Raw genomic sequence first — 26,539 nt, forward strand, 5'->3', positions numbered from 1 at the left:
CAGAACAGCCTCACTGGCTACACTGCCTCAGGGCCTTTGTGCTTGCTGTTCCCTCCGTCTGAAATAATTATCCCCTGGGCTCTTGAAGGAACTTTTTTTCTGCTTACTAGTGAGGTCTCAGCTTAAACATCAAGACTTCAGAGATGCCTTCCCCGGTCTTGCTGTTATCCCCACAAACCACCTTCCCAGGTTGCTGGACATCATTTTGATTTCCCTTTGTTACATAATTGCACTTTCCACAGAGTGAAATGATCTGGGATCACTTACTATCTGTCTTCTCACGAGGACAAGGGTTCCTGTCCTGTTCATTAGGCACTTAGCATAGCCCTATGATAGGCTCTCAACAAATATTATTGAATAAAGGAATGAAATAATTATAATAAATAAATAGTACTGTGACAGGAACACGTTCAAAATTCTATGGTCAGAAGAGCGAGAAACATAGCGGTTGTGAGAGGTGGGGAAAGCTTTTTAAAAGAGACCGAAAAGGCAGACAGGAGGCCCTGGTCATCGGGCCCTTTTGCACTCGGCTCAGTTCCACAAATCCAAACACCTATATCCATCACTAACTTTTCACTGCTTTTCCACGATGCAGGCTGATGCAAATCTCGGCAAGTCCGCAAGGGGGCGCGCACAACACGCAGCCTGGGGGAGAATTAAAAAAAACTACATTTCCCAGTGTTCCGCGCGCCGCCGACCCACTTCCGGAGCCCGCGGACAGCATGGCGGCGTTGGAGGAGCACGGTTCACCGGCCGAAGCGGCCCAGACGGCGGTAGGGGAGGAGGAAACGAAAACATTTAAAGACCTGGTAAGAATGGATGACGCTGGCCTGCCTTTGTACTGAATTGACCAGGCGCGGGCAGAGTCCGGTTGCCTTCGACCGCGGCTGCCGGTGTGCAGAGGCAGCCGGGGCCTAGCTCTGGTCCTCCCCCGCCACCCCGGCTTTCGGAAGCTCGGGTTTCGGACGTGCACCCTCAGCTCTGGGTTTGGGTCGTGGAAGGGCTGCCGGTCCGCGAGGGCCCCCGGTTGCCCTTTTCAACTCCACCAAGGTGGCAGGCAACGTTGTGTCTGTCCAGAATGATGCATGTGGTGCGAATCGGCTTTTAGTGTATCTGGGACTTGGGTTCGGGTGAATAGGGTTTGAATTCCGACACAGTCGCTGACCAGAGGCGCGTTGTTTTTGTCCCTTACTTTCCACATCTGTAAATTGGGGATAACTGTAAGGACCTCATAGAACTGTGAGGATTAAATGAAGTAACACAGGGAAAGAACTTGGCTTTTCCCTGGTGAGTGGAAAAGGGATCGGTAAGTCTTGATGTCTCAGTACTTACAGTAAAGGAGAGGACTGAGTAGGCTCACGCCAAATACCTTGTGAATCAAAGAGGGATGCGCATGTCACCTGCAAGGCGGCTCTGACAGTCGTGTACTGATGAGGCAGGCGGTTTTTGTGTATTGTTCTTTGTTAAAGTGCATTTTTTCCAAATCCTAAGGGTGTGACAGATGTGTTGTGTGAAGCCTGTGACCAGCTGGGATGGACAAAGCCCACCAAGATCCAGATTGAAGCTATTCCTTTGGCCTTACAAGGTAGGTTGAAATTAAATACGCGGCCTGGTACAGATTCAGTATGACGTTGCACATACTCAATTAAGTACTTATTACTTTTGAGAGCTATTGCTCACATAGGTCAAGCGAAATAAAAATATGTTCGCGAAAGATATCAAAGTTTGTGGCTTACTGGCTTTTGGAAAATAATCCTCCAGTTTTCCTGAGCTTCCTGTAAGGGGGTTTGTTGTCTGCAGCAGATGCCAACTTTAAGGAAGCACTAGATTAAAGTGTACTAATAGGAAACTTGTTAGAAATTATGGATCAGTAAGTGCAGATTTATGTAAGGGTGTCTGGAAGGCATGTTAGTATCTAGAGGAGTTGAGAATTTTCACAGTGGGACAGATGTATCACATTTGCAGAAGAGTGGTTAGCCTGTTGGTTGATGACTAGTGGGATGGACTTTCATAGGAGTCGAGGTAAAACCTTGTTCTAAAGATTCCCAAAGCCCACTTTTTAGGATTAGAGTGGGTGGTAACAGAGACCCAGCAGTATTAGTTACCTGGAATTTATTAAGATCTTCAGAGAAAGTGAAGATAATCTTAGCTATATTACTATAAGAAGAGGGTGACATTTTGGGGGTCCCTCATCCCTTTGAGAGTCAAATAAAATTATTTCTTCCCATAAAATGTGTAAATATATCTATATATAAAACTTAACTCCTTTAAAAACATTAGGGGAAAAAAAAACCCCAAAGCAAACAAACAAAAAACCCAGCTTAACTCCTTACCCTGAATTCTTCTTCCACAAGTCCCGGGTTAGGAACTGAGTGCATTTGGTTTGGAGAAGAGGAGGGTTAGGGGGTGGGATATGATCATTGGCTTTAGTGATTTGAAGAGCTGTCATGTGAAAAAGGAATTAGGCTTATTCTGTGAAATTCCATTTGCTGCTTCCATAAATAGGTACTGAGTATTTGATATAACTGTAAGGCACTGAGAGGTAAGATTCTGCCCTCTCCAATAGCTTACAGTCTAGTAAGAACATTATTATAGTAAATTTATTCGAAGGTGGGCAGGGACATAAAGTTACATTTGAAGTCTTCTGAGAGAGCAGAATAGAGTACTTCTAATTGGAATGGGATGGAGAAATTTATTTCATTTTACTTTTTGGCTAGGAATATTTAAAATGAACCTTGGAGACCGAATAGGATTTAGACATTCAGATGTGATGGGAGGGGAGGACTTTCTAGGCATAGGGAACAGCATGAAGAAAGGCCAAGGAGGCTGGAAAGCCTGGGTGTGTGTGGAGACCTGTGGAGTTCTTAAAAGAGAGGCTAGAAAAGATTAGCAACGCGAATGGGGCCAGATTATACAGGACTCGAATGCTGGGTAAAGGAATTCGGCCTTTGTTCCATACAGTGGAGTGCTTATGGAAGATTGTTTTAGCAGGAGAATGAAATTCTTAGAGTTGTATTCATGGATGATTAATCTCATAGCTGTGTAAGATAGTTTAGAGATGGGGGGCTAGGATATCATTTAGGAAATCATTGCAATAATTTTGGCAATAAATAATGGGTAGGGTAGTGGTAGTGAGAATGAAAAGATAAAATGATAGAAAAAGAATCATAAAGTTACACCCAGTTTGTTAAGTGGAAGGCAAGGGGTGGGGAAGCATAAGATGACTGCAGGGTTTCTAGCTTTTTAGGACATGTTACTGGTGTACCACTGATGTAAAAAGGAAACTCAGGAGGAAAAAATAATTTTAGGAAAGATTAGTTCAGCTGGAAATAATTGATTTCAAGTATCAGAGTAGACCAACACAGTTGGAACAAAGGGATTCGAGCTTGATGAAGATGCCTCCAGAGCTGGATATAGACACCAAATCCAAAGAGTTTGTTGCTGAAACTGTGAAAAAGGGTAAGGTTGCCAGATGAGGTCAAGGGATGACAGGGAGGAGAAACAGAGACCCAGGAGAGGGTTGAAAATGGTGAGAGAGTAGGTTCACACAAATCAGGCTACATCTGGGAAAAGGGGGTTTACTGTAGGGTTAGCCTCTGGGTGAGGAAGCCTCGGCAGTCCTGCAGTCAGGCAATAACGTGAGCGTCACTGTGGAGGTCATTAGTCAACAGGAAGCCTTCCCGCCGGGTGCTGTCCTAGCGCTCGACTACCTTGTGGGCAGCTGCCAGCCTGAAGACCATGTCTTGGATTGGGAATTAATTTCCAGATCTTCTCAGTTAATGGCCTGCTTGGCGTGGGGACCCACTGTTAAGGAATTACTTCTGGCATCTTCCCTCGGAAGGAGCAGTGTAAACGGTGTGCTCTGAAGCTCCTTGGCTCCTCCTTATGCAGTCAGGCCTGGAGTTTATCTTCCTAAAGAGTAACATTGGTCATGATAATCCCTGCTTGAAATCCTTCAGTTCCTCTCTCTTGTAGGAAGGCATCCAAACTCCTTAGCGAGGCTCTGAGTCTCCTCATTCTCCTTTTTTCCCCCTTTGACTTCTGTGTTCCAGCCACATTGTACTTCTCAGTCTCCCTACTCATGCTACGTTCTTCAAGGCCTCCATCCTCTTTCCTCATAGAGGACTGTTCTTCCTTGCCTTCTTTGCTTAGTTCCAGATTTAATTCACCCATCACCTCTGTTACCCTACCCTGACTCCTCTGGGCAGTAAGTTACTCCCTCCTTTGTGTTCTCACTGTACCTTGCGGGGGACCTGTGTTAAAACTTTTGTCGTATTACAACATACTTGTGTATTTCACCACTGGATTTTGAACTTATTTAGGGCAGAGACCATGTTTTCTGTCTAGTTAATCTTCCTCTCCCTCAGTAATTCATTTTATTTATTCATGGTCTACTTTGTGCCCACCATTGAGTCATTGTGGAATAATGTGGAAATGATACGGGGAGCATTTTTTTTGCTATTAGATGTTTTCTTTGTCTTCTAGGTCGTGATATCATTGGGCTGGCGGAAACTGGCTCTGGGAAGACAGGGGCCTTTGCTTTGCCCATTCTGAACGCACTGCTGGAGACGCCCCAGCGTTTGTTTGCCTTGGTTCTCACCCCCACTCGGGAGCTGGCCTTTCAGATCTCAGAGCAGTTTGAAGCCCTGGGGTCTTCCATTGGGGTGCAGACTGGTAAGTGTCTGAGAGGAAAGGAATCTTCAGAGTTTCTTCACAGGTTGAGAATGAGGGTGAAGGGAGTATTATTAACACGAGTTCATTGACCTTAAGACCTGATTTGGTATTTTAGCTTTGGGGAGAGTCGTAACTGTAAGGGAAGAAAAATTAAAGTAGAAATCTGGCATTGGCTTTAAAAGATGTTCAGTGAACTATGGGGAAAATTAAGGATCTCTTTTCAATATTCTTTTTATTTTTGTAGCTGTGATTGTAGGTGGAATTGATTCGATGTCCCAATCTCTAGCCCTGGCGAAAAAACCGCATATAGTAATAGGTGAGTAACTGATGACGGTAAAAGACCCTGGTGATGATGAATTGGAGAACACCTGCCGATGTTGGATGTGACTTATTTGTGTGGAATGAGTTCACAGAAAGGATTTTTATAACCCTGTTTAATTTGTTTTAATTTCTGAAATTCTAATTAGGAGAGGGTGGTAACTTTCTTTCTGTCCTTTTTTTTAAAACGTTGCCCTGTCTCCTAAACGTTTCCTGGTAGCAACTCCTGGTCGCCTGATCGACCACTTGGAAAATACAAAAGGTTTCAATTTAAGAGCCCTCAAGTACTTGGTCATGGACGAAGCAGACCGAATACTGAATATGGACTTTGAGACAGAGGTGAGCTCTCGCTGTCTTTCCTCCTCTTGGAGCATCTCAAATGTCCTGTTTTAGAACCAGGTTCATGGCACATCTGCCTGAGCAGAGCACTTAACCGTTGTCAGTTAATGTGACGTCTCTGCTACTTTTTTCATGCTTGATACCCTTCGCACTGTCAGGTCCTCAGCATCCTCTTTAGAGTAGAGTCTGACCCTGATTCCAGAGATGAGAAATATCAAAACCAGATTTTCTCTTCCATTCCCCTTAAAATGTCTTTACTTTCTTCAATGACCCACTCATCATAGTTGATTAATGCTTATTCTTGACTTTCTCTTAAGTTCACTCTACTGATTTAAACTGTTCTTTCCTCTGATGGCATTATCTTTTTGATAGCACCTGAGATGGTATCAAATAGTAAATACCAGTATATTTTAGCTGAACTGAATCAAAGTTTGAGTCCCCAAGTCCCCACAGAGATGTATTTAGTTTGTTACTCTCAGTCTCCTGCACAAAGCCTTTGCAGGTGTCCAGTCTAAATGTTTTATTGGTACCCTCTGCTCTTGGTGTCTTAGGTTGACAAGATCCTAAAAGTGATTCCCCGCGATCGGAAAACGTTTCTCTTCTCTGCTACCATGACCAAGAAGGTGAGATTTTTCTAGGGCTTCCCTTTTCTTCTTTATAAGAATTGGTAAGTAGAAACAGAGTAATAGTAACAATAATAAAAATAGAACATTTAGGAATCAGTGTACTATTCTAGGTTTTCTCTCTTCAGGTGCAGAAACTCCAGCGAGCAGCACTGAAGAATCCTGTGAAATGTGCCGTTTCCTCTAAATACCAGACGGTTGAGAAGCTACAGCAGTATTACCTTTTTATTCCTTCTAAATTCAAGGTGAAGTGTTCACGCTGATCATTCCTGCCTCTGCCTCTCCCTCTCCTTCTTAACCAAAGTATCTGAAAATGTGTCAACCCTTGATTAAGAGCTGTGCTACAGATTGGAGCCTGTTCTGTTTGTTTTAGAATGTGGACTGTTCTTACATTTATCATTGATAAAGTCAAACATTCCGGGAATTCACAACATATTAAACCACAGTAATGAAGTTATGATATAATTCTTTCCTAACCCCATCCTTGGGGCGGTTTTTCTTTTGTCTGCTTATTGTGTGGCTTTTTTCTGGGCAAGGTACCCTAGTTTTGTGCTTTGATGTAAGGTTTTTTGTATCTGCTGAGTACAGATCTTACATTTGGCTTCAGGCCATATGTGAGACCTACGGTTTGCAGGGATGACAGTGCTGGTTAAGGAGGGCGAAGCTGGCAGCTGGGGGTCTGGATAAGTGAGAAGCAACTGTAGGCTTAGTCTCTTACCTAATTTGTATGCCCAGGACTCCACCCTTCCCCCACGTTCGATTACATGTATTATCTTGGCTTTCTGACATAGGATACGTACCTGGTTTATATTCTAAATGAACTGGCTGGAAACTCCTTTATGATATTCTGCAGCACCTGTAACAACACTCAGAGGACAGCATTGCTACTCCGGAATCTTGGATTCACTGCCATCCCCCTCCATGGACAGATGAGTCAGGTAACTCTTCTTCAGCATCGCCAGTGGTAAACTGGGGGCGTGAGAAAGATAACCTTACAGCAGGAGATTTCTGCAGTAGCATCACCTGACATTAATGCATCTTCCCATAGGTGTTCTGATTTTATGCTGCTTCCTCCTTTCAGGATAGCAGGAGGCACAGATTAGAACTGTCCACAGGTAGTTGTCTGGTATGGAAGCTGCTGAGTTAGTTTATTCAGGGAATAGTGATTCCTTGGTCTCTAAAGGCGTTGAATGAATTATTTCTCAATTAATTTTCTGTCGTGTTAAACTATCTCTGTTTCATGTTGCTGTTTTCTAGCTTTAGTCTTACATCTTTGTTGTTGTTGTTGCTTCCATGTTTCCTTTTGACCTGTGAAGCCCAGTTCAGACTTAGGGAGAAACATCCTTTTAAAAATTTCTGTCTTGGTTTTTGTATTTAGTGTGCCTAGTGTGTGTGTCTTGGATTCCAAGATTTCTTAGTTTTTCAAGATTAAAATTCTTTTCGTTTCTTCTTTTTCATCATCTCAGAGCAAGCGCCTAGGATCCCTTAATAAGTTTAAGGCAAAGGCTCGTTCCATTCTTCTAGCAACTGATGTGGCAAGCCGGGGTTTGGACATACCTCATGTGGATGTGGTTGTGAACTTTGACATTCCCACTCATTCCAAGGTGAGTCCAATGCTGACCTGACCTCCTAGCCCCAGAGTGTATTTCTGGTCATTCTTTCCTTCTTCCTTTCTTTTCCTTCCTTCCTTTCTTTTTTCAATTGAAGTATAATTGACATGTAACATTATATTAGTTTCAGGTTTAAAATGTAATAATTCAGTATTTGTGTATATTGTGAAATGGTTGCAGTAAGTCTAGTTAACATCCATCACCATATATAGTTAGAAATATTTTTTTTTCTTGTGATGAGAACTTCTAAGATCTATTCTCTTAGCAACTTTCAAATATGCAGTACAGTATTATTAACTACAGTCACTATGTTGTATGTTACACCTCCATGACCTACTAATTTTATAACTGAAATTTGTACCTTTTGACCTCCTCCACCCATTTCTCTCACACATATGCACGCACACACACATACTCTCTCTCTCTCCCTCATACACTCTCATACTCTCATCCCTGCGCCCGGCAACCACCAGAGCTGTTCTCTATATCTGAGTCTGAGCTCAGTTGTTGTCGTTGTGGATTCCACGTATAGGTGAGATCTTGGTATTTTGACTTAGTTCACTTAGCCTCACACCCTCAAGGTCCACTCATGCTATCATGAGTGGGAAGATTTCATTCTTTTTTTTTTAATGGCTGAATAGTATTTCATTGTATCCAAAATGTATTCCTTAATGGAATGTTTTCTATGTTTCCTTAGTTACAACATTAGGGTTTTTTGGGGGGGGGTTAGTCCTTGATTAGTTAAGTATCAAAAATTGGGAAAGATCTTGATTTGTTCATTCTCATCATCTTGCACGTGCCTGAGGACGTGATGTCAATGAATGTGAATGAAGGAGCGGGGGAGAAGTGTCGGATGCTCGCAGTCGGAGGAGCAGACGCACCACGTGCTGACCTCTGTCAGTCTAGTTGATGAGAAGTGACGGCTTGCAGTCCTCAGTGCAGTACAGGGTTTCTCAGCCCCAGCACCGTTAATGCCTCGGGCCGGGAATCCTTTGTTGTGGGGCTGTCCTTTGCATTGTAGGATGCTTAGCAGCATTGCTGGCCTCTGTGCACAGGTGACACAGTGACAACCCAGTACGTTTCCAGACTTCCCAAATGCCCCTGGGAAGGACAGCCCCCCTTTTCCCTGCCCCTGAGAGCAGCTGGTGTCTCTCGGCTGTGTGTTAAACTCCCGTGGACAAGGTGCTGTCTCTCCTGATTTTCACACTAACTCTGTGAGTTTGGGCGTGTGTTTGTACCCCATTTTACAGAGAGAAACCAAGGTTGAGAGAGGTCATGTGACCTGCAGACAGTTGTGCGGCTAGGAGACGGTGGGCGCAGAGCGGTGACCCAGGCCTGCCTTAGGCCCAGTGCTGCCTTCCTTTACACCATCTGTCTGTAAGCACGTAGATGTGCTTTGTAGATTTGTTTTCTATAAAAGAAAAGAAAAACGGCGATCAATTTTGTGCCATGAGGAGAATAAAAAAAGTGAAGTAGATTTATCTCAACAAATCGCCCCGTCCGTTTCTCCGTTTTCCAGCACAAATCTGTTTTCTTTCCAAGACTTGTGGTAAGACTTCACATGCATGGTTTTTAATTTATATTCCATCTACCTCAAGTTTACTTACCCTTTTTGTTTCAGGATTACATCCATCGAGTAGGTCGAACAGCTCGGGCTGGGCGCTCTGGAAAGGCCATCACCTTTGTCACCCAGTAAGTGACTGGACGTTAGGGCAAAGCAATGTAGGGAACAGAGCAGGACTTTGGAGCAGTCTGACTTGGAACCTGGCTTCACCACTTACTAGAATAGTCATTTAACTCCCCTCATCCTGTTTGCATCATTTGTGAAACAGAAATAATAGTGCCTGCCTAGCAGGGTTTTAGTGAAGACTGAAGAGACATGCGCAGAAGCATGTACTGTCCCGTGGGTGTGGAGTGAAGTCGTTGGCCTATGGAAGCACACAGGAACACCCTGTTATTTCACCTGCTCGAGCCAAAGAGCAGTGACCTTTCCCTCAACTCAAAGTAATAGAGTAACTATTATGATTTTGTTTTCTAAAGGAACAAATTGTTACGTGCCCAGGGCTTTTCTGGGAGTAAGGGATACATGGGGTGCTTTTCTGCTGGGCTGTGCGCAGGAGGTTGCTCTTTACCAGCACTCTGAAAAGGGATCACAGACGGGTACTGTTTAGAGCTGTGGCTCCTGTCGCATCGGGTTTGGAGTAGATAGGTGTGTGTGGCCAGCCAGCCAGAGCCATGCCAGCTTTCCTTCCTCAGATACGATGTGGAGCTCTTCCAGCGCATAGAACACTTAATTGGGAAGAGACTGCCTGTTTTCCCAACTCAGGATGACGAGGTTATGATGCTGACAGAACGTGTGACTGAAGCCCAAAGATTTGCCCGAATGGTACGCATCGCCTTTTCTCACTAGCTTCTAGGCAAATGATACCAACCACGTGCAAGACACTTTATCGTGTTAATCCTCCTAATAAACTGTTATATTATTCTAAATTTGAGGTAAGTGTACTAAAGCGTAGAGATCCTAGGCAGTTTGCTTTCGACCCTATAACTAAATGCTTGAATCACGGTTTGGACTCAGTCTGACCACAGTGGTCATGTTCCCTGCCACCGTTCATGTTTCACGTGTGCCAAGAAGCCCTTTGGACTTGAGATCAGAAGATGCGGCTATGAACTGTGAGCTTGGACAGAGTGTCTGATCTCTCAGAATCGGTTCCTCACCTGTAACTTGGGGATAATACTTGCGTTGCAAGGTTTTATGAGCACGGATAAGCTGATATAAATGGCGCAGTTGCCAGCAGTAGCTGCCGCAGTTGGAGTGGAGGTGAGAAGTTCTGCAGGAGCGCCCCTGCACTGCTGCCGGCTCCCTGCAGTGCTTGCCAGAGGCTTCACTGCCCACGGGGCTCTTTCTGAGAAGCTCAAGTGTGGATTTGTCTTTTTTTTTTCTGCCCACGTGGAATTCTTTGTTTGGTATTTTTGTTTATAAAAATACTACATGTGCATTGGGAAACATTTTTAGAAAATAGAGAAAAGATTAAAATAGTAAATGAAACACATAAACCACTCCCCCCATAGAAAACAGTTGATAACAGTTAATTATTTTTCTTTCTTTAGCCATAATTAGACTTTAAACGTGTATCGTTTTTCTTTTTCAACAAATATAGATTCACGTGATCACTTTTTTTTCCTCCACATTTTAACCTTATTCACAGTGCTTCATCTAGGCTGTCTCTTGGCACAGATTCGATTTAATTACCTTACTTTCCTAAACACCCGAGGCAGGAGTCATTTCTTAGAGTCGTTGAAAGTTCCTTCTGAATCAAGGGAAATCAAATTATGACTTCTAGACTTTGCATTAGGTATATTTTATTGCTTTCCAATTTTTTGAAAATTGTTGGTCTGAGGAGAGCGAGTTCAGATTTTTAAGAACAGCATCACTTGCAGGTTTGGAAGCCCTGTTATCTTCGACGCTGGTGTCTTAGAGTCCTCATGCGCTCACTGCTTAATGGCTACACAGAGTTTTGTTACGAGCACATAACATGATTGACACTGATGTGTGTTTATGCTTTTTCCAATTTTTTGTATTTTAACTAGTCCTGTGTTGAGCATCCTCATATGTACAGCTTTGCACACTTGTCTTGTTTCCTTAGAATAAACTCCTAGAAGCAGAATTGAATTATTAGGTGGAGGAGCTTACAGTTAAAATTCAAATTCATACAGGATGCCAGACTGCCCCCTGGAAAAGCTATAGCAGTTTACACTGTGAGTGACCATATATGTGAATGTCCCCACAGCTTGAGTACTGGATGTTACCGTTCTCTCAAATCTTTGCTGGTCTGCCGTCTGAAAATAGTAGCTTATTGTTTAATTTTCATGTCTGATTACTAATAAGGTTAACGTTTTTGTACATTGGGATTTTGGTCATATTCCTTTGCTAACATGAGGTAGTAAGGAGTTACTCAGCATTTGATTTTAAGGAGAGGAGGCCAGGATGTGACAGTCATTCATTTTCAGTCCCATCCTGTTTTCTTGCAGGAGTTACGGGAGCATGGGGAAAAGAAGAAACGCACGCGGGAGGATGCCGGGGACAATGACGATACGGAGGGTGCCATCGGTGTCAGGAACAAGGTGGCTGGAGGGAAAATGAAGAAACGGAAAGGCCGTTAATTTCTTTTGTAAAGACTTGATTTCTGCTTTCTGTCCTGTGAAGAGAGTTGGAGGAGAGAATGGGACCCCTTCCAGCCGAGTTCCTCAGGCTGAAATCCAACAGAATTGTATCCAGAATCTGCTCAGCTCACCCAGGGCTCGTCCCCTTTCTGTGTGTGAGAGCACCGTTGCTGCAGCGCTGACGTCAAGACCGTGACTGTTACCGACTTTGGTTCCTTGCTCCTGACATGAGTCAGGTGTGCTGCTCTGTCACGTCACACAGACCTTTGCTTTTTTCAGCTGCAAGTCAAGGATGGGGTTGATGAAGCACTTGGCCTGTAATTGTAAAGAAAAGGAGCTTTTACATCTGTAAAATGGTGATACGTAAGCAGCCTCAGCTTGTGTTTCATGAGACCTAATGGGAAATAATAAATTTATTATTTTTAAACGATTCAAACTCCTTGAGGACCTTTTTAGGTGAAAGACTTTATAGATTTAACTGAGATCTTCCTAATCGGCAAGAAACTGACAGGTGGGGGGAGGGTGTAGCTCAGCGGTAGAGCGCGTGCTCAGCATGCACAAGGTCCTCGTTCAGTCCCCAGTACGCCACTGAAAAAACAAACAACTAAATAAACTTAATTGCCTCTCCCTGCGGAAAAAAAGAAAAAAAAAAGTGAAACTGACAATGCTGGTTTCATGGCAAAGTCATTGATTGTCCTTAATTTAAGGTAAATGTTATAATTTTTAAAAAAATGAGCAAAGGAACTAGAAGGTGGATGGCTTTGAAAAGGAAGTCCTGCCTAAAAGGAAGTTGTGTTTTTCTTGGGGATGGAGTAAAATCTGTAAGTAGACTGCAGAGTCTCTTAGATCCTGAGTAGATTCACTTCCTTGACTTCTTGGATCAATCAGGTGGTTAGAGGGAAAGACTGGTTTCTTATATGGACTCTTATCCCCAGGTAACTAGAGGAAGATCAGGAAGTGTCAGAGAGGGGGTAATTCCAAGACCCACTTGTCTTTGGTGCCTGTTGGACGGTATGTCCTTTCTTTTGTCCCCATCTGTTGGGTGATGTAATTCGGGAGCTATAAAGCTGGGCCGTCAGCTCCCGGGGGAGAAGTCGGCATCTGGCACTGTAGGGACTGGGTAGGGTGAGGGAGAGTTAATGGAAATCAACTTTCAGCTTTGCTGTCATGAACAGTCTTGTGCTTTGAGGGCTTTTACACCTAGAAGATGCCTAATTTTTTTTTAAGTTTTTTTTTGGGGGGGGAGGGTAATTAGGTTTATTTATTTATTTTTAATGGAGGTACTGGGGATTGAACCCAGGCCCTTGTACATGCAAAGCATGTACTCTACCACTGAGCTATATTCTCCGCCAGTGCCTAATCATTTTTGTTGAGTGTAGTAATTTTGTAAGAAGAGAGTGTGTCTGGGGTGGATACAGTCATTGGTTTTGAGGTCACATTCTGGGATTCCATGTAGACCTGAATTTTCAGTTCAACCCAGTGCAAACCGTCTTTCTGGACTGCTACATTTTGGGGGTTTAAGATGGTGTTGTGGAATGCAAGTGGTAGAGCTAATTGCAAAGAAAGTGGAAAAGAGGAGGTGGGTCTTCAGAAATGATAGGATGGGTAAAGGTACAGAAATTTAAGGTGACATTTTAAGTGAAATGTGATTTCATTTAAAGAAATGACATTCTCTTAAGTGAAATGTAAAGTTCATCTCTGCCGTCAGTGTCCCAAGCGTCACAGGTATAATTCCCACACCTAACTTTATGACTTAATAAAGGGAGTGTCTTGCAATGGTCATAGTAGTGCTGGCCCAGAAAAAATTCTCCCTTACTTCTCACCTGAATCACGAAGACACTTTATCTAGTGTTCATTGCATCATGGCTTCATGATGCCAGCTATCCTGGTGTTACTTCCTCTGTACAGAGGTAAAGTGAAATGAGGAAAATATCTACCTTATGAAGGGGTCCTAGGATCCCAGTGATGGGGTTTCAGCTGCATAGGCTCTTCCAGGCTTAGAGCCAGCCCAGAATCCCAGGCACTCTGGAGTTTAAGGGCACTGTGAGGGGATTCTAGGAGTTGTCAGGAAGGGTCTAGACTCAACTAGATTATGATTATTCTTTCTCAGTCCCTCAAAAATGTGATGAATATCCTAGGACTTGGCTGACTCTATAAAGACACCTGGCTTACAGCCAGAGTGTTTTGTGGGTAGCTTTCTATATGCAGGTAGATCAAAAAATCTAAATCAGAGACTCTCTATCGCAGGTCCCTCGAAGCCCTGGGAAATGAGACCAGAAAGAACCACGGGCTGTGGTATTGGTTACAGAAAATGAAGGCGTCCAAGTTATCAAAAGCAGGTAACAAAATAATGTCAAGCAAGTATGCCCCAAAGCCTTGAGCACAGAATTAGAGAATCTACAAGAAGTTTTAATCCACATAGTTCTTAAGGTGAAATCTAGACTCAGGGCTGATAATAAATCAGGGTGTGAGTCACGCCTCTTTGGCTGGAATGACAAGAGACCCAGACCCTGGCACTAGCGGCTGAAGGGTTACCCACACCCACATTCCTTCTCGTGCCTCACCTGTCCCAGGTATGCACTGAAACACCAGCTAAAAATAACTGCAGAACCTTGGAAAACAGCACTGAACGCTCTGACCTAGAGGAAAGCTATTTGTGCCAAGTGGAAGAGAGACCAGGAAAAAAGTGGGCTCATGGAAAGCCTAGGTGGTAGGCCCTGTTTATCTGTTCATAACCATCCGTTCACCTAACACCTTCCCCAAATGATCGCCTTTCGCTAACCTATGGCTGCCATCTAGGGACTGGAGGGCACTGGAGGGGTGAGGAACACAGCAGAGCGCGAGGGAAGAGTGAGTCCAGAGCGCTGTTCCCTTGCTGCTGTGGGACCTCGTGAGTTCCTGAACCTCAGTTTCTCTCACATGTTAATAGGGAAATAAGAGTATCTCTCCTACCTGCCTCATCGAGTCTTAAACCTGGTTTTATCTATGCATTTTTAATTCTGCTCCCTCCCTCTCTCTCTTCCTTCCAGTCCCTTCTAGTCACTGTGCCAGGCATTAGGAAGACAGTACTGAAGGAAAGTCAGGTGCTGTCTTGGCTGAACTCAGACTTAGTGTAGTCCTGTGACCCTGCTTACCCAGAGGGCAGGGCCCATGGCCTCTTCGTGGATGTGACTAACATCTCACAGGGCCCAGCACACAGGGAAGGATCAATATCTCTTATTTTCTGAAACATACTGTGTGTTGACTGCTTGACACGTGTATCTCTAGTTCCTTGAAAAATCACAACAGGTGGATATTACTGTTCCCATTTGTATTCTAAGGAGCCGGACTGTCAAATCTACTCCTTACCAGCTGTGAGACATTGGGCAAATTATTCAGCCTTTTCTTGTTTCAGCCTCCTTATCTGAAGAAACACAGATAGTAATAAACCCACCTCGTGAGATTTAAATGAACTGTACTGTGGCTCATCCTCATAGAGATTAATGTGTTAGCCACTGCGATTGCCATTATTAGTACTGTTATTACAGGTGAGGAACGCTAAGTAGCTTGTCCATACAGCTCATAAGGGACCAAATTTGATTACGCTAAATACAGTGTGTGTGTGCATAATTTCATATTATTCATTTAGCAAGCGTGTATTGAGTGATTATTGAACCATCGTTTATAATATATATATTTTTCCTTTCGAAGAATGTGGTCCGCATAACAAGACAAATGAGCTTTCAGACTCCAATCTATTTGCAAAGCAGGTGGAAGAATGTGACATTCTCATTCCAACCAATAGGTGGCAGAAGGGAGAAGCGTACCCCTGCACGGGCAGGTTTCGCCCTGAGCCGGGATGGTTTGTGGTGAGGAGTGACTGGGACACAGTGGCTGATTAAAAGGGCTCTTTGTCTGATGTTTGGCCCACAGTGACTAAGGGCTGGGTGTCAAGGTGGATATGAGAACTACCTTCAGGTATTTGAAGGTGTCAGCCTTCAAGAGGCTCCACTATTGACCCAGAAGATGAGGACTGGGAGACAAAAGTAAACTGAAGTCAGATGTAGAAAGAAGAAGAAGTTGCATTCCACTGTTACCTCTTCCTCACTGTCCTAGTCTGCGTTCCCTCTTTTCCAGCCTTCATGCAGCTCTGTTCTTTTCAAAAGTGTGCCCTTCCCTCCTGGGGTTTTGATTAAGTCGCTAGCCCTCTGTTTATGCTCCCCCTCCCTGTCAACCCGACCCCACCCTGTAACCTTAGAACACTGTTATTTTCCACCCCCCACCCCCACCACCTACTCCAGTACCTATTGTTTGTGTTTCTGAAAGTAAGTTCGCGGAGCCATCAGTGCCCTTCCCAGACCCTACTCTCTTAAACTGCGCATCCATCTAGTAAGCTTTATCCATCGCCCTCACTCCTCCGTCAGATAAGCCTGGTTCTGGTTAGCTGTCCAGCTACCTGTTTGTTCATTCTGTCCTAAAGACACATCTTTCAGCCCCGCATGACAGGGAATCGTCCCTCTGGTTCCAAAAGAGTGATGGCAGCAGTCAGGCGTGGTGGTCGGAAGTCCGGAGCTAAGCCCACTGTCACTGATTTCTGTGCTGGCTCTTTCCCTACACATTCCACTTGTGGGAAGAGTCCACTGTGACTCCTGCCCCATGCCTGACCTCTTAGAAACTCTCCAACCTGAGCTATTACTTCCAGTGCCAACTTCAAACCAACATCCTTGTTGTGTTTTCTGGGTGGGTCCAGAGAGTGGGGACCATGGGAAGGTTTCTTATTTGGCATATTTCTGTGTGTATCTCTGTTGGTGTGCGGTTCCTTACGTGAGGGCGTGGAGAGCCTGCTGTGTGCTTACGCACTTGCTCGGTGCTTGGCGTGTGTTACAGCACTTACTGGAGGTGATGAATCGTTCCTTGAGGAAACAGAAGAGCTCAGTTGTGCATATTTTAAAACCACAACCTGGTCATTCCTCATTCTGTGTCTTCTATGACTTCTTAAATTCATCCAAGGGTGTTCAGGAACTTAGTAGGGTGAGCGTATGCTGACAGAACGAAGTAGAGATTTGGTCACATCATAGTTAATCTGTGTTTTCTGTTTCCATTTCACTGATGTGGGTGGAATTCAAAGGGCTGGAGCTGAGAAGGGGAGTGGGAGAGAGGCCCCTTTCCACCAGAGTTTTATATTTTCACCAAGTCTCTATAAAATGAGTAAGATTGATGTTTGGACTCTGCCATAATATTCACATGAAACCTCACCCAAAATCAGAATTTTAGGTTTGAGAGGACCTTGGTGATCAACCAGATTGTTCATTTTTTCCCTTGAGGATTCTTAAAAGAAGTATATGTATCTTTGTAGGTTTGTATATGTTTTATAATTTGTGTTTGTGTATGTTTTATAATGTGCTCACAAGGTTATAGCAGTTTAAAGAAAGACACTGTTCTTCAAAAAAATTCTATTGGAATTTTGTTCATAATACCTACCTAAGGCAGGGGGCAGAAATGCTGACTTTTCAGGACAGCAGCTTCAGGCAAGTCTTCTTTTTGAGGAGTGGTAGAAGATGCTGAGGGACAAACCAGGGTTCAGATGACCCTGGTTAGCCTAATTTTCTGAACAAATGCCAGTGTTGTTTCCAACCAAGTTCCAGGTGCTGTCTTGGGAGGAGTATGGGTACATCATATTTCATAGCTCACCTCTTCAGCATCTCTGCCCAGGTGAACTCCACCTGATGTGTGATCACCCAGGGTGGCCTGGGAGGAGGCCAACGCCCCACAAGGACAAGGTTCAGGCTGAGCAGTTTAAGCGGGAATGAGAGAGGGGCCGCCTCTGTGTTGATCACCTGGGTAGGGTGCAGGGAGGGAGAGTGTGTCTTGTGAGACTGATAGCCTGACGTCGACTGCAGAATTTATGGTCCTGAGCACAGTACAGTCATTTCCTGCCCCTTCTCCTCCACTCCCAAGGCTCCCTGAGTCACTCACTGGCCAGGGGCCTGCGGCCAGGGCTCATTTCTTTTCCCTTTGCCTCGAGGAGTGGTTGCCACAGTGGGGCCCAGGCACCCGGGGGAGTGACATGACATGTTTGTCAGGATATGGGAAGAAAATAAGAGAATTTTTACTTATATTTATTGTTTTTTAAAATTTTTTTGTCGGGGGAAGGTAACTAGATTTTATTTACTTACTTATTTTTTAACGGAGGTGCTGGGGATTGAACCCAGGACCTCGTACATGCTAAGCACACACTCTACCACTGAGCTACACCCTCCCCTCTACTTATATTTATTTTTAACTCACTCTCTTTGAATTTGTATTTTTGCATATGTTTTACAATAAACATAAGGTATTTTAATGACAGTTTATAATAAATATACACAAATATGGAAGTATTTTTTTAAATGTTATGTTAAATACAGATACAGTATCAGGAAAGTTTGAAACTAAAAACTAGGAATTTATTCTGACAGCAATCCTTTTGAAGAATTACATTCCATTCTGAAATTAATTTTCAAACAAAACTCTGATAAAGCCTTATAGTTTAAAAAAATGTTTTTAGAGAGCAGTTTTAGTTTTACAGCAGAATTGAGAGGAAGGTCCAGAGATTTCCCATACACCCCCTGCCCTCCCGCCCCACGCACAGCCTCTCTCATGATCAACATCCGCCCCCCCCCCACCGAGAGCGATGCATTTGCTATGATCAGTGAAGCTACACTGACACATCATAACCACCCAAAGTCCATAGTTTACCTGGGGGTTCACTCTTGGTGTGACCCCCATACATTCTACGGGGTTTGGACAAACGTATAATGACATGGATCTACTATTGTGGTATCATACAGAGCATTTTCACTGCCCTACAAGTCCTCTGTGCTCCCTCTGTTTGTCTCCTGCTGTGCCCAGAAACCCTGGCAACCACTGATATTTTTACTGTCTCCACAGTTTTGCCCTTTTCCAGAATGCCATGTGGTTGAAGTCATACGGTATATAGCCGTTCAGATTGGCTTTCATAGCTTGATGGCTCACTTCTTTTAAGCGCTGAGTAATATTCCACTGGGTGTATCATAGTTTATCCACTCACCTACAGAAGGACCTCTTGTTTGCTTCCAAGTTTCGGCAATTATGAATAAAGCTGCTATAAACATTCCTGTGTGGTTTTTTCCCCCCACTTCTCTTTTCATGTGGTAAAATACACATAACATAAAATTTACCATCTTAACCATTTTAAAGTATATTACAGTTAAGTGGTTTTAAGTACATTCACATTGTTGTGCAGCCACTACCACCATCCATCCATAACTTTTCATCTTGTAGAACTGAAACCATACCCATTCTCCCCTCGTCTCAGCCCCTGGCAACCTCCATTATGCCATCCGTCCTTATGATTTTGACTACTCTTAAGTACCTCATGTAAGTGAAATCATACAGTGTTTGACTTTTTGTGACTGGCTTATTTCACTTAGTGTAATGTCCTCAAGTTTCATCCATGTTATAGCATATGGCAGCATTTCCTTTTTAAGGCAGTATAATATTCCATTGTATTCATAGACCACATTTTGCTTATCCATTCACCCATTAAGTGCACCCTTGGATTGCTTCCACTTCCACTTGGATTGTTTTAGCTGTTGTGAATAAGGCTGCTATCAACACGAGTGTACAAATAATTCTTTGAGACCCTGCTTGTAATTCTTTTGAGTATATACCCAGAAGTGAAATTGCTAAATCATAGGTAATTCTGTTTTAAATTTTTTTAGGAAACACCAAACTATTTTCCATAGCAGCTGTACCATTTTACATTTCCACAAACAGTGCACAAGTGTTTCAGTTTCTCTACATCCTTGCCAAAACCTGTTGTTTTCAGGGTTTTGTTTGTTTTTTATAGTAGCCATCTTTTAATTTGCATTTCCCTAAGTAATGTTGAGTGTCTTTTCATGTGCTTGCTGGCCATTTGTATATCTTCTTCGGGGAAAAGTCTATTCAAGTCCTTTGCTCATTTTTGAGTCAGATTGTATTTTTGGGTTTTAGGAGTTCTTCATGTATTCTGGATATTAATTCTTTATCAGATACGTGGTTTGCATATATTGTGCCCCATTCTGTGAGTTGCCCTTTTGCTCTACTGATAATGTCTTTTGATGCACAACATTTAAAATTTTTTCATGAAGTCCAATTTGTCCACTTTTGTTGTTTGTGCCTTTGGTATCATACCCAAGAAATGATTACCAAATCTAATGTCACGAAGCCTTTGTCCTGTTGTCTTCTAGAGTTTGACTGTTTTAGGTCTTATTTACATTTAGGTCCTTGATCTATTTTGAGTTGATTTTGTGTATGGTATTGGGTGGGGATCCAACTTCATTCTTTTGCGTGTGGATCTCCAGTTTTCCCAGCAACATTTGTTGAAAAGACTGTTCTTTCCCCATTGAATGGTTTAGCACCCTCATCAAAAAGCATTTGACCATATGTGAGATAATTTATCTCTGGGCTCTTTATTCTGTTCCATTGGTCTATATGTTTGTCTTTATGTCGATACTCCATTGTTTTGATTACTGTACTTCGTACTAAGATTTGAAATCAGAAAGCGTTCCTCTAATTATGTTCTTTTTCAAGATTTTTGGGGGAGGGCTCCCTTGAGATTCCATATGAATTTTAGAATTTTTTTTCCCTATTTCTGCAAAAAATATCATAGGGATTTTCACAGGGATTATATTGAATCTATAGATTGCTTTGGGTAGTAATTACATTTTAACAATATTAAGTCTTTCAGTGCATGAATATGGGATTGTTTTCATTTGTCTTGTTTAATTTCTATCAACAATGTTTTCTAGTTTTCATTGTACAAGTCTTTTACCTTCTTGGTTAATTCCAAGGTATTTTATTTTTCATTCTTTTTGATGCTATTGTAAATAGAATTATTTTTGTAATTTCTTCTTCAGATTGTTGATTGATAGTATATAGAAATGCGAATAAGTTTTGTGTGTGACTTTGTATCCTGCTACTTTGCTCAATTCATTTATTAATTTTAATAGTTTTTTGTGGAATCTTGTAGGGTTTTCTACATATAAGATCATATCATTTACAACCAGATAATTTTACATCTTCCTTTCCAATTTGGGTACCTTTTATTTCTTTTTTCTTGCCTAATTCATGCCTTCTTACCTTGTTCCCAATCTTACAGGAAAAACTTTTAGTCTTTTATCATTGCATATGAGGTTTGCTGTGGCTTTTTAATATATGGCTTTTATTATGTTGTAATTTCATCTACTCCTAGTTTCATCTACTCCTAGTTTGTTGAATGTGTTTATTGTGAAAGGGTGTCAAATTATTTTTCTGCATTAATTAATATGATCGTGTGTTTTTTCCCCTTCATTCTCCTGATGTGGCATATTACATTGATCAGTTTCTAATGTTGAGCCATTCTTGCATTCCAGGAATAAATCCTACTTGGTCATTTGTAATCCTTTTAATATGTTGCTGATTTCTGTTTCCTACTATTCTGTTGAGGATTTTTACATCACTGTTCATAGAGAGTATCAGTCTGTGATTTTCTTTTCTTGTAGATTTTCTCTTTTTTTGTTTGGCTTTGGTATCAGGGTAATCCAGGCCTCGTAGAATCAGAAAGTATTCCTTTTTCAAATTTTTGGAAAACTTTGATAAGGATTGATACTGGTTCTTTAAGGAAGTTTAAAGCTATTTGAAGAACAGTGGAATTCACAAGTGAAACCATCAGGTCCAGGGCTTTTCTTTGTTGGGGGATTTTTATTACTGATTCAATTTCCTTACTAGTTATAGATCTGTTTAGATTTTCTATTTCTTCATGATTTAGTCTTGGTAGGTTTTGTGTTTCTAGGAATCTGTTCATTTCATTGAGGTTATCCACTTTGTTGGCATGTAACATAGTGCCAACAAAGTGCCCGCTTAATAATCCTTTTTATTTCTGAAGAATCGATAGTAATGATTTTCTGATTTTAGTAATTTGAGTCTTCTTTTTCCCTTGGTCTATCTAGCCAAAAGTTTGTCAGTTTTGCTGATCTTTTTGAAGAAACAATTTTCAGTTTCATTGATTTCCTCTATTGTTTTCTATTCTATATTTCATTTATCTCTGCTTTAGTCTTCATTATTTCCTTCCTTCTGCTAGCTTTGAGTTTCGTTTGTTCTTTTTCTAGTTCCTTAAGTTGTAAAGTCAGGTTGTTGATTTGAGGTCTTTGTTGGCTTTATGTTTCCTTTTGTTATCACCTTTAATCTATCTGTGACTTTATATTTAAGGTGGATTTCTTGTAGACAGCATATGGTTGGAATATCTTTTCCATCCTTCCACTTTCAACCTGTTTGTGTCTTTGGAGCTAAAGTATGTCTCTTTAGACAGCATATGGTTGGATCATGTGTTTTTATCCATTCTACCAGTCTCTGTTTTTGGAGTGGAGGTTTTAATCCATTTACATTTAAAGTAATTAGTGATAAGGAGGGATTTCTGTCATTGTGCTATTTGTTTTCTATATGCCTAATGGCTTTTTTTTGTCTCTCATTTCCTGCATTGCTATCTTTTTTTGTGTGTGTTTAATTGCTTTTTTTATAGTGAACTGTTCACTGTCCTTTCTCATTTCCTTTTAGCTGTTTGTGGTTACCATGGGGGTTGTATTTAACATCCTAAAGTTGTAACATTCTTAATTTGAATTTATGTCAGCTTAATTTCAATAACATACAAAACTCTGCTTCTTTATAGTTCTGTCCCCAGTCCTTCCTGTTGTTGATGTCACAAAATAAGACCTTTATACATTGTGCAGCCCAAAATATGAGCTAACAATTCTTTTAAATGCACTCGGCTCTTAAATTATGTTGAAAACAAGATTTGGTGTTACAAACCAGAGTTATAGTAACACTAGCTTTTATACAATGTTTTTTTCTTTAAATGTATTAGTCTCTTAAATCACATGGAAAACAAAAAGTGCAAATCATTTTACAATAATACTGGCTTTTGTAATTGCCCATGTATTACCCTTTTTTAAAAATTGTTTTATTTATTTATTTTGGGGGTGGGGTAATTAAGTTTCCATATTTAGTTTTGGAGAAGGTACTGGGGAATGAACCCAGGACTTTGTGTGTGCTAAGCTACACCCTCCCCGCTGCCATGTATTACCTTTATTGAGATCTTTGTGTCTCCATATGTCTTCTAGCTATTATCTGGTGTCCTTTCATTTCACCTTGCGGGAATCTCTTGCGCATTTCTTGCAGGGCTGGTCTTGTGGTCACAAAGTCCCTTAGCTTTTGTTTATCTGGGAGTGTCTTAGTTTCTCCCTTGCTTTTGAAGGACAGTTTTGCTATATATAGGATTCATAGTGGATTTTTTTTAGCATTTTGAATGTATTAGCCCACTGTCTTCTGGCCTTTAAAGTTTCTGATGAGAACTATGCTGGTGATCGTATTTTACTGAGGGTAGTTGTATTGTGTGTGATGGTTCACTTCTCTCTTGCTGCTTTCAATATTCTCTCTTTGTCTTTGCTTTTTGAAAGTTTGATTATAATTTATCTCGGTAAGGATCTCTTTGAGTTTATCTTACTTGGAGTTCACTGAACTTCTTGGATGTTTATACTCTTGTCTTTCATCAACTTTGTGAAGTGTTCAGGTATTATTTCTATAAATATTCTCTCTGCTCCCTTTTCTCTTTCTTCTCCTGGGACTTCTCCCATGGAGGCAGGTCTTCTTGGTGGTGTCTCATAGGTCCCTTAGGCTCTGTTCACTTTTCTTCAGTCTTTTTTCTTTCTGTTCCTCAGACTAGCTAATTTCCATTGTCCTCTCTTCAAATTCACTGATTCATTCTTCTGCCTGATCAAATCTGTCTTTGAATTCCTCGAGTGAATTTTTCATTTGAGTTATTGAACTTCTCAGTTCTAGAGTTTGTGTTTGGTTTCTTTTTAGGTTTTCTATGTTTTTTATTAATATTTCCCCCAAATTAATGTCAGACACCAAACCACCTGGGTTCAATCCCCAGTACCTCTATTAAAAATAAAATAAAACAGAACTATAATTTTATAGATTAACTTCCTTATTCTCATTGTTAGAGTGCGAATGAGTCTCTTGTAACTCTCTAATACCTAATTGGAAGGAGAAACCCCTCTTGTGTCCTTTTGATATGACCCTATTCATGTTTTTTAAAATAATTTTTATTTTGAAACAGTTTCAAATGTATGGAAAAGAGGCAAGTATAGCAAGGAACTTTTTTTCTCCTGAACCACTTGAGAGAACGTTGTCAGTACAATGCTTTATCATCTCTGAGTATTTTAGTTTATATTTCTTAGAAGCAAGTACATTCTCCTATATGATCTAAATGCAACCATCAAAATCAGGAAGTGAACATTGACATATTACTACAATCTAATCCTCAGACCGTATTCAAAATTATAGGCCAGTTATTTTGTAGAATATCCCTCAGTTTGGAACCTGATGGATTCTCATGATTTTCACTGGATGTCAGAGAGATGACGTGTGTTTTTCTCATGGCAGCCTGTTTCTCGTGGCTCCTGGTTATGATTTTCTCACTGCTGCTGCTGTTCACTTTGATCATTTGATTCAGGTGATGTCTCTGAGGCTTCTTCACTATAAAGTTATCTTTTGTCCTGTTTATAATTAATAACTATTTTACAAAGAGGTAGTTTGTAAGCATATAAATTACTCCCTCTTCATCAAACTTTCAGTTTATCCTTTATATCAGTATGGATTCATAGCTTCCTGTTTCATTATTTACACTGATGCTCAAATCACCCCGGATTTGGCTGGAGTAGGGCTCCTCTGTAAACTGGCTTCTATGTCCTTTTGATATGTCCCCATGATTCTTTGAGCATTTCTTTATTTCTGGGACCACAAGATGTTCCAGACAGATCTTGTGTTTTCCCTCCCCAATTTGGAATTAGCCATTTTTTTTTTCAAGGGACGCTGGTTTCTTTTAGTACATAATGGCATTTAGAAGCCAACATCTGGGCTCTATGTGTGGTCATTGCTCTTGGAGTATCACTGTCCCCAGGCCCTCTCAGGGGACAGAATTAGGCAATATATGCATGTGCTTATGTACATATAAATATACATGCATATATACACATACATGCAGACACACATTTACATTTATCTCTATTTCTCTGTCTGTTCTCTCTGTATTGGGAAACATGAGTTCATACCAGTATTTCCAATTCCAGTCTAACAGCACAGGGTTTATTCTAGTTTTCTCCCTTTCCATTTTTCTAACTCCCTTTTCCAACAGTGATGGCTCTTATTATCCTTCACATTAATTCCTTATTTGCTCAGTCCCTCTGTACATCACCAATCTCCCATAGCCACTACTAACCCCGCTCCTACAGAGATGCCCCGTCACTTCACTTGGGCTCTCACACACTGTGCCAGGTTGCCCCCCTGCTTGGACACTGTACGCACCGTGCTTGGCCTGTGGCTTCTCACCCCAGGCTGCCCTCAGGTATGGATGCCCTCCTCATCTTGCTCAGGCTCCAGCATCCAACTTCAGGCTACTCTCTATGGAGACCTCCGTATCACCCTGCTTAGACTCTGAGACCTCGTGCCAGCCTGTCCCATGGCACAGACATCCTCCTCACCTGCTTGGCCCCCAGCATCTCATGTTGGTCCTCCCTCGCCCATATGCCCTCCTCACCCTGCTGTGGCTCACACACACCACCCCGTGCCACCCCTCTGTGCGGATGCCTTCTCATCTCCCTGGGCTCCAGCTTGTCATGATGGCCCGTCCCTCCCTTCTCCTTCCCTCCATCCCCTGTGGATGCTTCCCTCACCTTGCTATTTCCTCAGGCCCATTTGCTTTCTTTTCCTTTTGTTTTGCCTTTTCTTGTATGTTTTTTTAAAGAGGAAAAATTAAGAATTCGTACTGTTATTTCCAACTCAATCTGTCCTGTAGGCGGCATCTTCTTTCACCACAGCTTGTGAATCAGAGACAAGGTTCGGTGGGTGTTGATCCTGAACCTGGGCTTGCCGCCACGTTAAGTGGTGCGTGACCCTCCCGCTTTGCTTTGGACGGGCTACCCAAGTGGTACTGACAATACGCGCTTATCTCTGCCTCCTGCTCTCTGTTGATTCAACTTGGAGTGGCTTGGCTCAGTTTCCTATTCATCCTATGATTTTGGAAAAATAATACAAGGATCTTTTCTGCAAGTTGGAAGCCAAGATAAATGCAGTGATGCCTCATTAAGGTTTTCTAATGAACTTTTATCAGATGCCAAAATGCACAAAGTGCTGTAGAAAGTGCAGCATTAAACCAAGTCGCCAGCTACAGGGGGTGTGGTGGGAATACGGAGACCAGGAAAACTCAGGAAACGTCTGGCACAGAAGCCTGTCTGACTTCATCCCAGTGGGTGGGAGGAGGTTAACGTGGAGATCAGCGGTGGCTCACTTCTGCACTGTGGAAGTGTGGACTTCTGGGAGTCCCTTCTTTTCACCTCTTGTTTTTCAAATTAGAAAACAGCAAATGGAGAGTTCAGGTGATTTGCCTTAAATGCCTGTCTGGTGGAGTAGACACAACCTCAGTTGACCTGGGCAGCACAGGCTGGCTGGGGAGCAGACCCGATGCAGGACAGACTGAGGGGTCAGGGAAGGCTGAGGGAGGTCTCACAGACCCAGGGTGGTGGCAGGAACCACGAGTCCTCGCTACTTGGGTGACCCGGCTGTGCTGCATGCGGGCCATGTCACACTGGGTGTTTCAGCTCTCTGCACTGCTGTTCCTTTGCTTCTTGTAAAACGGGGGTAACAATAATACCACCGTCACAGAGTTCTTGTGAAGATTAAAAGAGTTAACTCATGTACTAGTAGTAGACACTCAGCAAATGTTGGTTCTGATGG

The 26,539-nt window shown here is 42.2% G+C and overlaps 1 protein-coding gene across 1 annotated transcript; it reads left to right on the forward strand.

The window, feature by feature from the left end:
* The first annotated feature begins 651 nt into the window (after window positions 1–651).
* DDX47 (DEAD-box helicase 47) lies at window positions 652–12,158 on the forward strand. The gene is made up of 12 exons (XM_010946447.3): window positions 652–809; window positions 1,492–1,585; window positions 4,486–4,674; window positions 4,919–4,990; window positions 5,213–5,331; window positions 5,883–5,954; window positions 6,083–6,199; window positions 6,746–6,892; window positions 7,421–7,558; window positions 9,186–9,256; window positions 9,821–9,950; window positions 11,597–12,158. Exons 1-12 carry the CDS (start codon window positions 723–725, stop codon window positions 11,726–11,728), a joined length of 1,368 nt encoding a protein of 455 aa, XP_010944749.1. The 5' UTR covers window positions 652–722; the 3' UTR covers window positions 11,729–12,158.
* The last annotated feature ends 14,381 nt before the right edge of the window (window positions 12,159–26,539 follow it).

The sequence above is a fragment of the Camelus bactrianus genome, chromosome 34 (assembly GCF_048773025.1).
Source record: "Camelus bactrianus isolate YW-2024 breed Bactrian camel chromosome 34, ASM4877302v1, whole genome shotgun sequence".
NCBI lineage: Eukaryota > Metazoa > Chordata > Mammalia > Artiodactyla > Camelidae > Camelus > Camelus bactrianus.

Coding starts and splice junctions, on each gene's coding strand:
- DDX47 (XM_010946447.3), top strand. CDS start 723: ATGGCGGCGTTGGAGGAGCACGGTTCACCGGCCGAAGCGGCCCAGACG. Junction 1,586..4,485: donor TATTCCTTTGGCCTTACAAG/GTAGGTTGAAAT, acceptor TTTGTCTTCTAG/GTCGTGATATCATTGGGCTG. Junction 4,991..5,212: donor AAAACCGCATATAGTAATAG/GTGAGTAACTGA, acceptor GTTTCCTGGTAG/CAACTCCTGGTCGCCTGATC.